Source organism: Myotis brandtii, unplaced genomic scaffold (genome assembly GCF_000412655.1).
Source record: "Myotis brandtii unplaced genomic scaffold, ASM41265v1 scaffold374, whole genome shotgun sequence".
Classification (NCBI taxonomy): Eukaryota; Metazoa; Chordata; class Mammalia; order Chiroptera; family Vespertilionidae; genus Myotis; species Myotis brandtii.
The window spans coordinates 612,567-626,934 of NW_005364372.1; the positions used below are offsets into that span (position 1 = coordinate 612,567).

The 14,368-nt window shown below is 41.0% G+C and overlaps 1 protein-coding gene across 1 annotated transcript; it reads right to left on the reverse strand.

Moving 5' to 3' along the window:
* Positions 1-9,301: 9,301 nt before the first annotated feature.
* On the reverse strand, positions 9,302-13,819 carry CCDC126 (coiled-coil domain containing 126). Its single transcript, XM_005872272.2, has 2 exons — positions 13,415-13,819; positions 9,302-11,062 (listed from the first exon to the last, which is right to left on the reverse strand). Exons 1-2 carry the CDS (start codon positions 13,650-13,652, stop codon positions 10,878-10,880), a joined length of 423 nt encoding a protein of 140 aa, XP_005872334.1. The 5' UTR covers positions 13,653-13,819; the 3' UTR covers positions 9,302-10,877.
* Positions 13,820-14,368: the final 549 nt, after the last annotated feature.

The following is a 14,368-nucleotide window of genomic DNA, read 5'->3' on the forward strand; positions in this document are numbered from 1 at the left end:
CCGCTGTCTGCAAGCATAGTCCCGCCCTAGCGGGGATGCTAGTCACCGCCCACCGCCCTCCGCTCTCCGCCCTCCGCCCTCCGCACACCTTGCCGCTCTCCTTCTCTCGTCTGGCAGGTCTCCTTGTCAAGTGACATGGACAAGGGAGTGCAATTCCTTGCATATTGGACGCACAGAACATTGCTTATTTCTTTGTACAGCGGTCTTTACCAGTGTTGAGAAGGGTCTGGATATGGCTTGCCTGCCCATAATCTTCATGCCTGTTTTCCAAATGGGAATTTAAAAAACAGTGATGGAACCTAGCCAGTGTGGTTCAATGGTTGCGCATTGACCTATGTACCAGGTGGTCGAGGTCAGAGCACATGCCCAGGTTGCAGGCTGCATGCCCAGTAGGGGGCGTGCAGGAGGCAGCCCATCCATGATTCTCTCTCATCATTGATGTTTCTATCTCTCTACCTCTCCCTTCCTCTCTGAAATCAATAAAAAAAAATTTTTTTTTTTTAGAAAACCAGTGATGTAAAAGCAATAGTCCTGGGTGTCTCCTTCCAGTTTGGGTGTAAATCTACATATTTGAAGAAAGCGAATTGCTGGTTTAAGCAGGAGAAAAAGTAAAAACAATTTAAACTTTTTTTAAACCTTTAGAAATATTCAACACAAAATCCTTTTTAAAGTTGAATTACCATGCGATTGGTAATTTAGCCATAATTTGGGTAAATAACTTGAAAAGGGGGTAGGAAATCCATCACTCCTCAAGAGTCATTAAACTCTGATGCTCCCTTAAGATCAGCTTGACTTCTCTCTATAAATTACCTGGGAGGGAGTATCCGCAAATAAGAAAAATAATTCATTGAACTACAATATTTTAAAGTTACTCTCCTGAATAATTCAGGTCCCAAAGTAAAACTCTCATGCAGACAAATGGTGTAGATGCATGCCCTCTTCCTTTTTAGTGCCCTTGGTTTATCAATCTACGTTGTTTTTTATTGTGGTTGATCTGTTTCAAAGTATCACACATTATGACACTTAAAGCCAAAATACTCTAAAAAAATAAATAAGGACATTCTTCTATCTAAATAAAATGGTATTATTACTCCAATAAAATAAAAATAGCTCCTTAATTTCATCTCATACCCTTTCTATAGTTAAATTTACCCAGGTCCTCAAAATGTTCTATGAGCACAATGGGGTGGCTATTTCAAAGGAATGAAGTATTATGACCCTTCATTGCTTGTTACCTGTCTTAAACATGAGGGAACATGGAGACATCCAATCAAAACTCTGTTACCAGTAGAATGTGAAATGGCACAAAAAGTGTATTCCTTAATATACTTACCATATGGAACAGTAATCTCACTCCTAGCTATCTATCCCAAAGAAATGAAATCTTAAATTTACAAAAGACTTCTACGAGAATATTCATAACAGCTTTATTCATAACAGCCACAAACTAGAAACAGGCCAGATGTTCAATAGGAAAATAGATATACAAACTGTTTTATATTCATACTAGAGGCCCAGAGCACGAAATTCGTGCACGGGTATGGTCCCTAGGCCTGGCCTGCGATCAGGGCCATCTTCCCTGGCTTCCCATAGCCGGCCCTGCCCCCTGCTGCCACCCATCTCCAGTTCCCCGTTCACCATCGGGTGATCGGTGCCTGATGGCCAGGGGAAGGGACCGAGAGGTTGGCTGTTCCCGCCCACTCGCAGGCCCTGCCCCTGCTGCGGGTAACCCTCTGTGTGTGGGGCGACCGGTGAGGCAGGGGCCTTGGCCTGGCGCTGCCGAGTCCCCCGCCACCCACCCCCGGTTCCCCATTAGACATCAGGCGATCAGAGCCTGCCAGCTGGGGAAAGGGACAAAGAGGTGATAAATGCGCCTCATAGTGACTGATCCAGTGGTCGTTCTGGTCATTTTAACGTTAGGGTCAATTTGCATATTACCCTTTTATTACATAGGATAATAAGATACTACTCAGCAATAAAAATATTACTGAAATTTTCCTAGCTTCAACTTTAAAAATCTAGAGTATTTTAAAACAACTTTAAAATAATACATATCTATATATATATATATATATATAAAACGCTATGACATGCACTGACCACCAGGGGGCACGCATGGAGCATGGCGGATGTCGGCCGTGGCAGGATGGTAGAGCAGGTGAGCGGGGTGGGGGCGCCAGACCAAGGCGGAGCACTGGTCGCTGTCATCAGGGCAAGCCTCTGGTGGTTACTGAAAAGTCTTTGCTCCTGCACACCACTTTGGTCCTGCCAAGTGCTCACACCTGGTGACGGCGTGGAGTGATTGGGGCCAGCACCATCAGCAGGTGGGAGCGGGGCTGCCAGCAGACAAGGGACTGGGGGGCTGCGGCAGGAGGGGCCGGGCTGAGACCTGCCCCTGTGCCCACCGCAGCCTCACAGCCCACAGTTCTTTTCAAGGTGCACAAATTCGTGCACTGGGCCCCTGGTTTTCTATATTAAAATACATAATGACTTTTTACATTGAAATAACTAGGGTAAAATGTTTAGTATCTTCCTATTTAAATTACATCCATCTATCACAACATATTCCAATGTGCATTAAATATCATTTGAAGATAAACGAGTGGAAGAGCACAGAGAATATGAGCAAAACACAGAATTGTTCGTGTGTTGTTGTTTTTTCATATTAAACCACTATACTTGAAACATACATTGGAGTTTCACATAGTATTTCATCCCCTAGAATGAGTTATTGTCCAGAAAATTTCTCAATGCCTTAAAGAAACAGACATAAATCTAATCTCTCCTGTCTTTAGATATGTCTCAGTTCTAAGAGCTATCAATGTTTTTGTTCTTAAGCTGAAATTTAAATTATACATTAAGAAATTAATTCCTGTGTTAATTCATTCGATAACTATTTACTATGTGCCAGCTAGCAGGCTAGGTGCTGGAGACCAGACAATCTCTGAATATATAGAAAAGGCTCTTACTTTAGAATGGGTAGTGAGGGCAGGTCTCTTTGTAGAATGGCATTTCAGTTGAGAATTAAAGAATGAGAAGAAGCCACTCATGACAAGAGCTAGGAGAACAACATCCCTGACAGGGAGAAGAGAATGAATGAATGAATGAATGAATGAAAGAAAGAAATACAGACCACAAGTGAGACAAAGTTCCGGAGAAAAGGGTAATCCCTTAAGGCTGGGATTGGAAATTTGGAACTGTCTACTAAGCAGGTAAAACTTGAGAAGCACATTGGATAAAAGGATTGGACTTAAACTAAAGAGAGGAAGGAAAAGACATTCCAGGTAAGGAAACAGAAGAGAACAAATCTGGACGACAGTAGTCCTCCCTTATCCAAGGGGGATATGTTCCAAGACCCTCACTGGATGCCTGAAACCACAGATACTACCAAACCCTATGTATACTGTTTTTTCCTATACAAACATACCTATGACAAAGTTTAATTCATAAATTAGGCACAGTAAAAGATTAACAACAAAACTAATCATAAAATAGGACAATTATAACAATATACTGCAATAAAAATTATGTGATCTCTCTCCCTCAAAATATCTTATTGCCAAAACCGGTTTGGCTCAGTGGATAGAGCATCGGCCTGCAGACTCAAGGGTACCGGGTTCGATTCCGGTCAAGGGCATGTACCTTGGTTGTGGGCACATACCCAGTAGGGAGTGTGCAGGAGGCAGCTGATCGATATTTCTCTCTCATCGATGTTTCTAACTCTCTATCCCTCTCCCTTCCTCTCTGTAAAAAAAAAAAAATTGCATATTATCCTTTTATTAGTATAGATACTGTAATAAAAGTGATGTGAATGTGGTCTCTCTTAAAATAATTGACTGTGCTCACCTTTTCATTTAAAGGAAGCACTTTTCGGCTTCTCTTTGGCATATCCAAATTGCCAGCATCACTGCTTTGGGCTTTGGGGCCATTGCAAAGTGAAATAAGGGTTATTTGAACACATGCACTATGATACCAATCTGATAACCTAGATGACCACTTAAGTGACCAAGGGGCGGACAGGGACTTCAGCACAGACCCCGTGGACAAAGAGATAGAGCAGACAGAGAGGGATTTCATCATACTCAGAACAGCACACAATTTAAAGTTATGAATTGTCTATTAAATTACTTATTTCTGGAATTTTCCATTTAATATTTAAGGACCGAAGTTGACTGGATAACAAACTGTGGAAGGCAAATCATAATAAAGGAGTACTATTGTGTATGATATAAAATAGGTTGGGCAAAGCCTGGCAATAGAAAACAGGATTGGTTTATACTGTGACCAGCTCTGGGCTCAGCTTCATCTGTTTGGAATTCCAACAGGACATTCTAAGATGGCAAAGGGCCCCACTGTGACAGAGTTAGGACACTTTCTGCCTAATCACCAGCAAGAAAACCCAGCTATTTTGGTTTTGCAGAGGCAAAGGATAATAATACTATCCTTCTGGCCGTCTGGTTTGTGACGAAACCAATTGTCCTCGCCTGGGCACCAGGATATGGGAAGAAGAAGGTAGTGGAAAGTACAGCTCAAATCTTCCCGATGGTAAAAGCAAGGACCAAGCTCATCCGGTCACTGGTAAAGTCACCTGAGTCCTAATTAACAATAAGGAAAACTTCCCCCTTTCAGAATTGGCCTTGGCTTCCTTGAGCCCCAGGAAAAGCTAATCTTTCTAGAAACAGAGGGCAGAGCAGCCACTTCTGCCATCTCTCAGCCCCTCAGCTGAAGCCGTGTCAGAAAAGTCACTTGTTTTAATCAGAGAAAGGGCTTTCTTCTGTTAGTAACCGTGGGCACTCTGCACTGTATTTAAACCCAATCTTGTTTTTCACAAATGATATTTAGGAAAGAAGATAAACAGAATTAAATCATGTTGAGAGGCAGAAAGTGATTTTTACTTAAAACTCTCACTACTCATACCACTCTCTTTGGGAGAGTTTAATTCCAAGTGCCACTTATTCCCCTCTCCCCCACTGATTTTTAGAGAGTGGAAGGGAGGGAGGAAGGTGAGAGAGAGAGAAAGAGAGAGAGAGAAACATCAATGTGAGAGAAAAACATTGATTGGTTGCCTCGCACATATGCCCTGACCAGGGCCAGGGATAGAACCTGCAATCCAGGTACATGCCCTTGACCCAGAATTGAACCTGTGACCCTGGGGGGGGGGCAACACTGTAACTACTTAGCAACACTGGCCATGGAGCCATTCATTTTCAAAGGCAAAAAGTGACAGAAACCTGTTTGAGGAGAAAAAAGAACAAACTACATTAATATATCAAACACTCCCACCCCACCCCTTGCAACTTCTGCCTGCTTTCCTCCTCTCAGTGTGCCTTTGCCTAGAAGCTAAGAGAAGGGCACTTGTGGCTAAATGTTCTTAGTTCCCAATAAGGCCTGTTTACGTTCTTTACATCTATATATATATATATATAATAGAGAAATATGCTAATTAACCAGGACACCATAACGGGTCGACCAGACAGGAGGAGGATGCATGCGCATCAGGGGCGGGGCGGCAGGGGCCTCCGCGAGCCTGCGCTGGGGGAGGGCCTGATCAGCAGCAGCCGTGGCTGCTTCAAGGGCAGGAGAGGGAGTGGGCAGCGCCGTGCAATTTCGAATAGCGCACTGGGCTCCTAGTCCTATATAATAAAGAGCTAATATGCAAATTGACCATCATGCCCTCGCACATGATGGCTGCCCCCATGAGGTCAAAGATGGCCAGCAGGAAAGGGCAGTTGGGGGTGACTGAGCTGGCAGGGGAGGGCAGTTAGGGGTGACCAGGCTGGCAGGGGAGGGCAGTTGGGGGCGATCGGGCCGGCAGGGGAGGGCAGTTGGGGGCGATCGGGCCGGCAGGGGAGGGCAGTTGGGGGCGATCGGGCCGGCAGGGGAGGGCAGTTGGGGGCGATCGGGCCGGCAGGGGAGGGCAGTTGGGGGCAATTGGGCTGGCAGGGGAGCAGTTAGGGGTTGGTCAGGCTGGCAGGCAGAAGCGGTTAGGGGCAATCAGGCAAGCAGGCAGGCGAGCGGTTGGGAGCTAGCAGTCCCGGATTGTGAGAGGGATGTTCGACTGCCCTGTGGGATCGGGCCTAAACCGGCAGTCGGACATCTCCCGAGGGGGCCCAGATCGGAGAGGATGCAGGCTGGGCTGAGGGACACCCCCCTGCAGTGCACAAATTTCATGCACTGGGCCTCTAGTCTATCTATATAATAAAGAGCTAATATGCTAATTAGACTGAACAGTAGAATGACCATCTGGACAACCTTCCGGATGACCATCTGAATGACCTTCCAGACGAAGCCAGGGCTGCAAGGGGTTGCGAGGTCTGGCAGAGGCTATGAGGGGCTGGGAGGGCTGGCCGAGGCAGCCAGGGCTGCGAGGGCCGAGCTCCTTGCACGAATTTCATGCATCAGGCCTCTAGTTTTTTAATAATCAGGTTCAGAGGCAGACCAAAGAAATAGCTGCCCTTTTATTATATGGGCCAGTAATAATGGAAATGCTAAAAACAATGAGGATTTCCATATCACTTTCACCTCACCTCTCCATGGGAGGTCAATCCTGGCTGAGGACCAGTGCACGAACCATCCCAGATGAAGCAGAAAGGTGGATCCAGAGCTTCTGCAATTTAAAATGCTTGCAAGTCAATAGCCAAGCTTTGGAAAAATAGCCTGAGGTTTTTAAGGCTCTGCCGGTTAGCATTTTAGAAAACCCAGAGAGACAATCTTAGACACAGCCAAGTCATAAGACAATTGCAGGCTTCTTTAAAAAAAAAAAAAATCACTGATGGATCCATTTGTAAAACATAAAGAGGTTAAAAGGAGCAAAATAATAGACCAAGAGTATGGTCTTGCATACCATTTTGTCTAGCCTCTAGGAAGTGAAAAATTAAATATTTTGGTCCCAGAAAGTCCCTAACCTAAACTTTGCAAATAAAATTTTAGCACCAGAGAACTGCCGGAAGTGAGTTGAAAGTGCCCTGAATCCCATGATGGGTACAGAAAATGGCCTGGAGGGTAGACTGAGAAGACTCTGTTTACCCTGCAGAATATGCACTCATTTGTCCCTACCTTCCCTTTATTCCAAGGTCAAATGTGAGAGACACTATGTGGCAGGTTCATCCATAAGCTCCCAAATACCATACCCCGGTGCTTCTAACTACCTCCACAGGAATTGACTCATGTCCCATCACCCCCAACCCCAGCCATCCTTGGCCATCAGCCTGAGTGAGTGGGCTACCACCAACGCCTGAGAGCCAAGTGCATAAAGTGTGACATCTTTGCAGACTCTGCACATTGCTGACCCATTGAGGACAAAGTGAGGAGTGGACGGAGAAGCATTTGTCTCTTGGATCAGAGGAGCTGCTAGGCCCCAGGGACTAGATCAGTGGTCGGCAAACTGCGGCTTGTTAGCCACATGTGGCTCTTTGGCCCCTTGAGTGTGGCTCTTCCTAAGCCTTAGGAGTACCCTAATTAAGTTAATAACAATGTACCTACCTATATAGTTTAAGTTTGAAAAATTTGGCTCTCAAAAGAAATTTCAATCGTTGTACTGTTGACATTTGGCTCTGTTGACTAATGAGTTTGCCGACCACTGGACTAGATGATGGGAGTAAAGAGGATGCTTGCGATTACTATGCCAAGATCAGCAGAACTGCTAGTGAGACCTGGTAGTCAAGAGCACGGACTCGCGACAGACCCTTCTGGGTGTGAATCTCTGCTATGCAGTCTATAAGGTGTGACTCTAGCCCCCGTTTCCAGCTTCTCTGTACCACACTCCTTCACTAACAGACCCTACCTCACAAAGTCTTGAAGATTAAATGAGATATTGAAGAGCACGGCACAGGACAGAGCCTGAGTAGATGCTCAATAACTGTTATTATAACAATCCCATTACGTGGGAGACATTATAAAAAACGAATTCTCCAAACCCTTCCTGCTCTAAATCCTTCCTCCTGGAACACTTTCCCATTTTGACAAGTTTTAATTTAATATGCAAGACATAGCCCCTGCTCCAGAGAGAGGCCTTCCTGACCTGGCCGAGGTCCCCTATCGGGGCCCTCCGGCTTCAGCCATCACTCAAGGCTTTCAGACTCCCAGTTCAAATTTGAAGAAAAGAGTAAAGGTACTTTTGCCCTCCATTTTAAATTCATGAAGATGAGAAACAAACAAGCAAACAAAACAAACACATTTATAGCAAAATTAAGCATAACCTAATGTTATGTGTAAATTCCTAAGCACTGGTGGTTCAAAATGCTTCATATCCTGCCCTAGCTGGTTTGGCTCAGTGGATAGAGCATCAGTCTATGAACTGAAAGATCCCAGGTTCCATTCTGGTCCAGGGCACATGCCCGGGTTGTGGGCTCGATCCCCAGTTGGGAGACTTGCAGGAGGCAGCCAATCCATGATTCTCTCTCATCATGGATGTTTCTCTCTTTCCCTCTTCCTTCCTCTCTGAAATCAATAAAAATAACCATGAAAGTAAAGAAGTTCATGATAGATTGCACAAAAAGAATGTATAGTATAAATTTTAATAATATAACTAAAGGTATAAATGCACAAACAGAAAGTGTAGAATGGTTTAGTAACTCATTTTAACAAATATTCATCAGGCACCTATGCTGTGTCAGACACGTTGTATATGCCCAGGTTTTACCAGTGAACGAAATGAAGTTCTGCCTTCCTGGAGCTCATATTCTAAGAAGCATCAGGAAAAAACAATTAATATACAATTTAATATTATATATATATATATATATCACAACTGTGAAAAAAAGGAAAAAGGATAAGAAGAATGTTAGAGGTATGCCATTTTAGGCAGGTGGTCAAAAACAACTTCCATTAAGAAGTACCATTTGAGCATCTGAATGTGAGGGAGGGAACCATGAAGATATCTGGGAATAAGAGTTACAAATGGAGAAATATGAAGTCTGAAGCTGCTGATGCAAAAACATGTTTGGTATGCCCTAGGAAGAGAAAGTCAACATGGCTGGAGAGGAATTAAGAAGGAGGAGGTTGGTACAAGGTTACAAGACAATCGGGAGCAAATTAGGGCTTTTGAGGCCACAGTGAGAATGCTGGATTTTAAGTAGCAATGAGAAGTTAATGAAGAGTGTCAGAAGGGGAAATCAGACTCACATTTATATACTAAAATGTCAACAGCATTTATCCCTGGGTAAAAAAAATTTCGGATTTTTTCCCCCACATTTTGCTTTTCTGTATATCTTGGAACAAACCCAAATTTTCTAAGATTCCTTTTAATCATTAACCATTTATTAAATGCACAATCACCAGTAAAGAAAAAAACTTATAACACTTTGTAAGTACAAATAATATATTTTATTTCATCCCTGAAAACAACAAAAAAACAAAAATGTCCACATCTAATAAGAAAGACAGAACAATTATTCCAAACTTCACTTGACAATGGTATATAATTCATTTCTTCCATAGAGTACAGAGAATGTTTGGAAAGCTCCCTTTCATGAAATTTTTTTCATACTTATTTTAATAAAACATTTTAATTATTGCTACTATGTGTGGTAGCATATTGTAATAATGAATAATATAATATCCAAAACTAAATTCAATATAGTGTAAATCTAGAATCTAGCTGCACTTGGCAGTTATTATAGAGAATAAATACTATGAAATATAGGGCACCATATGGCAATTAAATCTGCTACAAGGGACATTTAAATAAAGGTGTCCTTTGCTCTATGCTAGAATTACCCAAGATTAGGATCTTCTGTGCTATATACATTAACTGTTTTCCTGAAAGAAGAGTCAATCTTCATAATTTAAATTATATCTTAAATGTTTTTAATTATTTTAAGTGGTCATTACATAAAATGAACATCTAATGTATCTATTATACAAATCCAAAATTTCATAAAGCAGGATACTCTTATATAATGTTAACATTTTCCAAGCAATTTAATGTAGCACAAATACCTTTATACATCTATGCATCTGGCTAAAGTCCTTCAGAGCCCCAGTCTCACGAATATCTCCGTCTCCCTTCCCCTGCCAACATAAAGGCAAAATTATCCAAATATGGAAATAATGTGCTTCCTTGACAGCACAGACACTCAACGGGCTAAACTTTTAATACTTATTTTTATCTCATCATAAAAATATCATTTGTTCTTCAGAATACATGTAAGAAAATGTTACATATGAGATTTGAAATTACTATCTTAATGTTCTTTAATTGTCCCAATGTTAAGAATAGGTTACAGACAGTGGCTACTACCCATTTCAAGATTATTCTCATACAAATGTAATTTTTAAAAATACACAATAATTAACCTCCAGTTATTCTGAAGGATAGTGCAAATGAAGACATTCTTTGGGTCATGATTTCAAAACATTCTTTTCAACATTATACTTCCTTGCTCTGCTCATAATCTGAGTAACAAAATATAGTACTGGAAATAAGCACACTTTTTAACAGTATCAGTCTAAGGTTATATATATTGAGAACAAATGACAGAATGATTCAATAACAATATTCTTCACTTGTCTGAAAAACATGTTATATATTTAAATAAATATTTTCTAGAAATGAAGCCATGTCTTTCAGTGTTTTTATTTCAGCTTGATCTCAAACACAAAAGGTTTACATAAAGATCACCTATCTGCATACCACATCAACCATGTTACCAAATTCCCTTTAAGGATATAGTTCAGCATTGAAGAGACTTGCCTAAAAGCAAACTAATAACTTTTAAAAATTTATATACAGAATAAGAGTTCCATGATTCCAGCATATTCCTTGAAAATGCAGAGTATTTGCAAAGTATTATTCTATCCTAGCCAGCGGTTTAAAAGCTTTTCTGTCCTTGGATCTAACCCATGGGGATGCAGCAGCACAAGGTGATCTTTAACTGCTATCTAATGTTGCCGGATGCATTAATCCTTTTGTTCGTGGTTACTGGCACCAGATTCCCACTAGTACCATTGGTAGTGTTGGTTGCTGAGCCGTTCACAACAATATAGTCAACTTTGTTCTCTAGTTTCACCAACCGCTGTAAAATGTCATCCAAAAGGACAGCAATTGTTCTTTTTAGATCCGCTGGGGGGTTGGTGGGCGGGAGAGAGAGAAATTAAAATAAACCATATTAAACATTAATATTTGTGTTTTCATAGTTGGAGGGAAAAAGTGAGCAATTATTAAGTCATCTGAAAGAAAATATACTAGAGAGGAAGCACTCAGATCACAAATAGAAAAGGCCTAATTATTGTAATCAATAGCATCAGAGCTTCTTAAGGGAATTTCAGTGTTATAAATATGGGGGGAAACTCTCATTTTTCCAGTGCAATAAAACAGATTTAAAAGTTTGGTTAAAAAGTTAATCCCACCCAGCCAGTGTGGCTCAATGGTTGAGGGTCAACCTATGAACCAGGAGGTCATAGTTTGATTGCTGGTCAGGGCACATGGCCAGGTTGCAGGCTCAATCCTCAGTAGTGGGCATGCAGGAGGCAGCCAATCAATGTTTCTCTCTCATCATTGATATTTCTATCTCTCTCTCCTTCTTCCTTCCTCTCTGAAATCTATAAAAAATATATATTTTTTTAAAACACGCAGTTTATAAAATATCAGGTGTAGAGGGTCTCATTTTTGCTTTTAAAACTGAGTTGTTATACAAAGCTGGGCAGCATAGCATAGACAGTTCTACCTTTTAAAATACCACAGTTATTTTGCTCAAGTAGAATGAATTTTGTTTTCAAGTATTTCTCTGGTTCCAAAAGAATTGCTTCTTCATTATTGGACTAAGCAGAGTGCAAAACAATATAACCTGCATCTACATCTGCCACAAGTACACCAATCTCAATTTATGCCAACCCCTTCAACTCTAGTCACGTCACCTACATTTGACCCTCATCACTTCATAAAAAACATCGTAAGAGGGAGAAGAAAAAATGGAAAGTGTCCAGGGCATTCCCAGATAAAGATGGTAAACTGAACAAAGGCATTTAACCTCTGATGCCTCTGAATATGCCACCAAAACAATGAAGGTGTTTTTTTCTCTTTTTCTTTCTTTTTTAAATCCAGGAGGCCAAAGACAACAAGAGGAGACAATAACAACAAAATTCCAGAAGCTGAAAAGCAGATGAGCACTAACTGACTTAGCAGACCTGAAACAGTTGGATCCTAAAAGAGGAAAAATACCAAGAAGCAATTTGATTTCCCCCTCCGAACCCCACCCTAAAAGGCCCAGTACCAATAAAAACAGGGGTAAAGAAGGGATTAAAAACAGGACTAGCCCTAGCCGGTTTGGCTCAGTGTATAGAGCATTGGCCTGTGGACTCAAGGGTCCCGGGTTCGATTCCGGTCAAGGGCATATGCCCAGGTGTGGGCTGGTCTCCAGTAGGGGGCATGCTGGAGGCAGCCAATGATTCTCTCATCATTGATGCTTCTCTCTCTTCCTCTCCCTTCCTCTCTGAAACCAATAAAAATATATTAAAAACAAAACAAAACAGGACTAGATGAACATTTATAAAGCAATCTGATTCCTATAGTCTTTATACCACTCCAAAACTGGGCAACAGCCCCTCCCCATTGCAGAAAATCTCACGTATTTTCTGAGGCTAGTAAGCAGTTGAGGACCTGGGGACCACACTGAACACTGGGGGCGTAGTGGAAGTTTACATAGTAAGTGCTGAGGCTCCCCCTTCTCCCCCAGTCTTTTCCTCTCACTCAGGTCCCAGAACACTTGGGAGACCTATACTCTTCCTCTAGGGAATTTGACTAGGTCAAGAGGAAAAACCTAGATACACTAAGATTCAGGATACCCAAAGATTACAATACATTGTATAATAATTAGCTGGCCTTTATCACGGATTCCTGGGAGGTAGCTCTAAACACTTGGAATTTCCTGAGTGGTAAAGTCTTTGTTACTCATGGTGGGCCCCTGGCACTACACCTGATAGTTTATATTAATAAGACATCTCAGGGCCCTCGCTGGTTTGGTTCAGTGGATAGAGCGTCAGCCTGTGGACTGAAGGGTCCCGGGTTCAATTCTGGTCAAGGGCATATACCCAGGTTGCAGGCTCAATCCCCAGTTGGGGGCATGTAGGAGGCAGCCGATCAATGATTCTCATCATTGATGTTTCTCTCTCTCTCCCTTCTTCTCTGAAATCAATAAAAATATATTTTTAAAAAAGAATTAGACATAATACTACAAAATATTAATAATTATTAAATTAAAGTGATGGATATATGAATATCATATTATTTCTTTTTCAGTGCAATTGAATTTTTCATAATAAAAAGTGAAGAGAACATTATTTGTAAAGGCCAATGCACTAAGTAAAGAGTTAGACTTCCATGACCTATCTTTATTTTGTTTCTTTTTCCATGACTATCTTTAAATCGGGATAGGTTTAAGAGGAGAAAACCAGAAATAGTCTACAGTTAACTTACCATATCCTGCCATCGAAGCGCCATTCTCAACATCCATTGTGTTCTTATTTTCCTCTGCTAGAGCTTTAACGTATCTTTTGCTTAAATCTAGTATTTGTTCACGTAACTTGACACTGCTTTGATGTCTTGGTTGTTGAAAAGTATAGTGCAGTAACATCAATCCCCAAATGAATCCAAATACAAGCAACAGTAAACTCAATTTCTGAGACATATTTTTTCTGGAGATTGCAAAAATCATTTCTCCTGAAGCAAACAGACTCAGCTGAAAAGTGGTAACTAAAGGCAAGCCACCAATCAAGATTTTTGAAGGGAAAAAAAATTTCCTCCTCCTCCTCCTCCTCTGCTAATATGGTATATGCTTCATCTTCAGCAAGATTGCCTCCAACTCTCAATTACCTCTGTAAAACTGAGAAGAAAAAAGGCCATTCGTCATAACCTATATCAGTAACAGAATAAACAATGACATATTTAAGAAGAGTTTCTATAGATAGTTTTGATTTGGAACTACATCATCTTCTTTGCCAACTTTCTCCACCACTCAGCAAACTTTCAGGTCTTTATCAGTTTCCTTTACATAGCTCTTCAAAAATTTTAAACAGAAATGTCGATTCATTGAAAATATTTTTTTAAAATATCATCATAATCATAAAATTCTTTGAATGACTTCTTGTCATTTGTAGCTAAAATTATGAATGTAAGATTTATAGCAGATTTCAGTCTATTCAAAACTGGTCACCAATCTAAATGTCTAAAAACTATTCCTTCTCCTCTTTAAAAAAAAAAAAAGTAGATGCCGAACTTACAAGTTAGAAATGAAGAAAAGTGAAACATTGGAAAATCAAAATACCCATCTGACTTAAAAAAAACAAAACACACAACTACTATATAAGTAAGTGTGCTAATATTTGAAAATGTACTATATAAGTAAGTGTGCCAATATTTGAAAATGTCACT

Excerpts from the sequence above, each read along its gene's own strand:
- CCDC126 (XM_005872272.2), bottom strand. The coding sequence starts at position 13,652 with ATGATTTTTGCAATCTCCAGAAAAAATATGTCTCAGAAATTGAGTTTA. Across the intron at positions 11,063-13,414 it reads CGCTTCGATGGCAGGATATG|CGGATCTAAAAAGAACAATT; the intron begins GTAAGTTAACTG and ends CCAACCCCCCAG.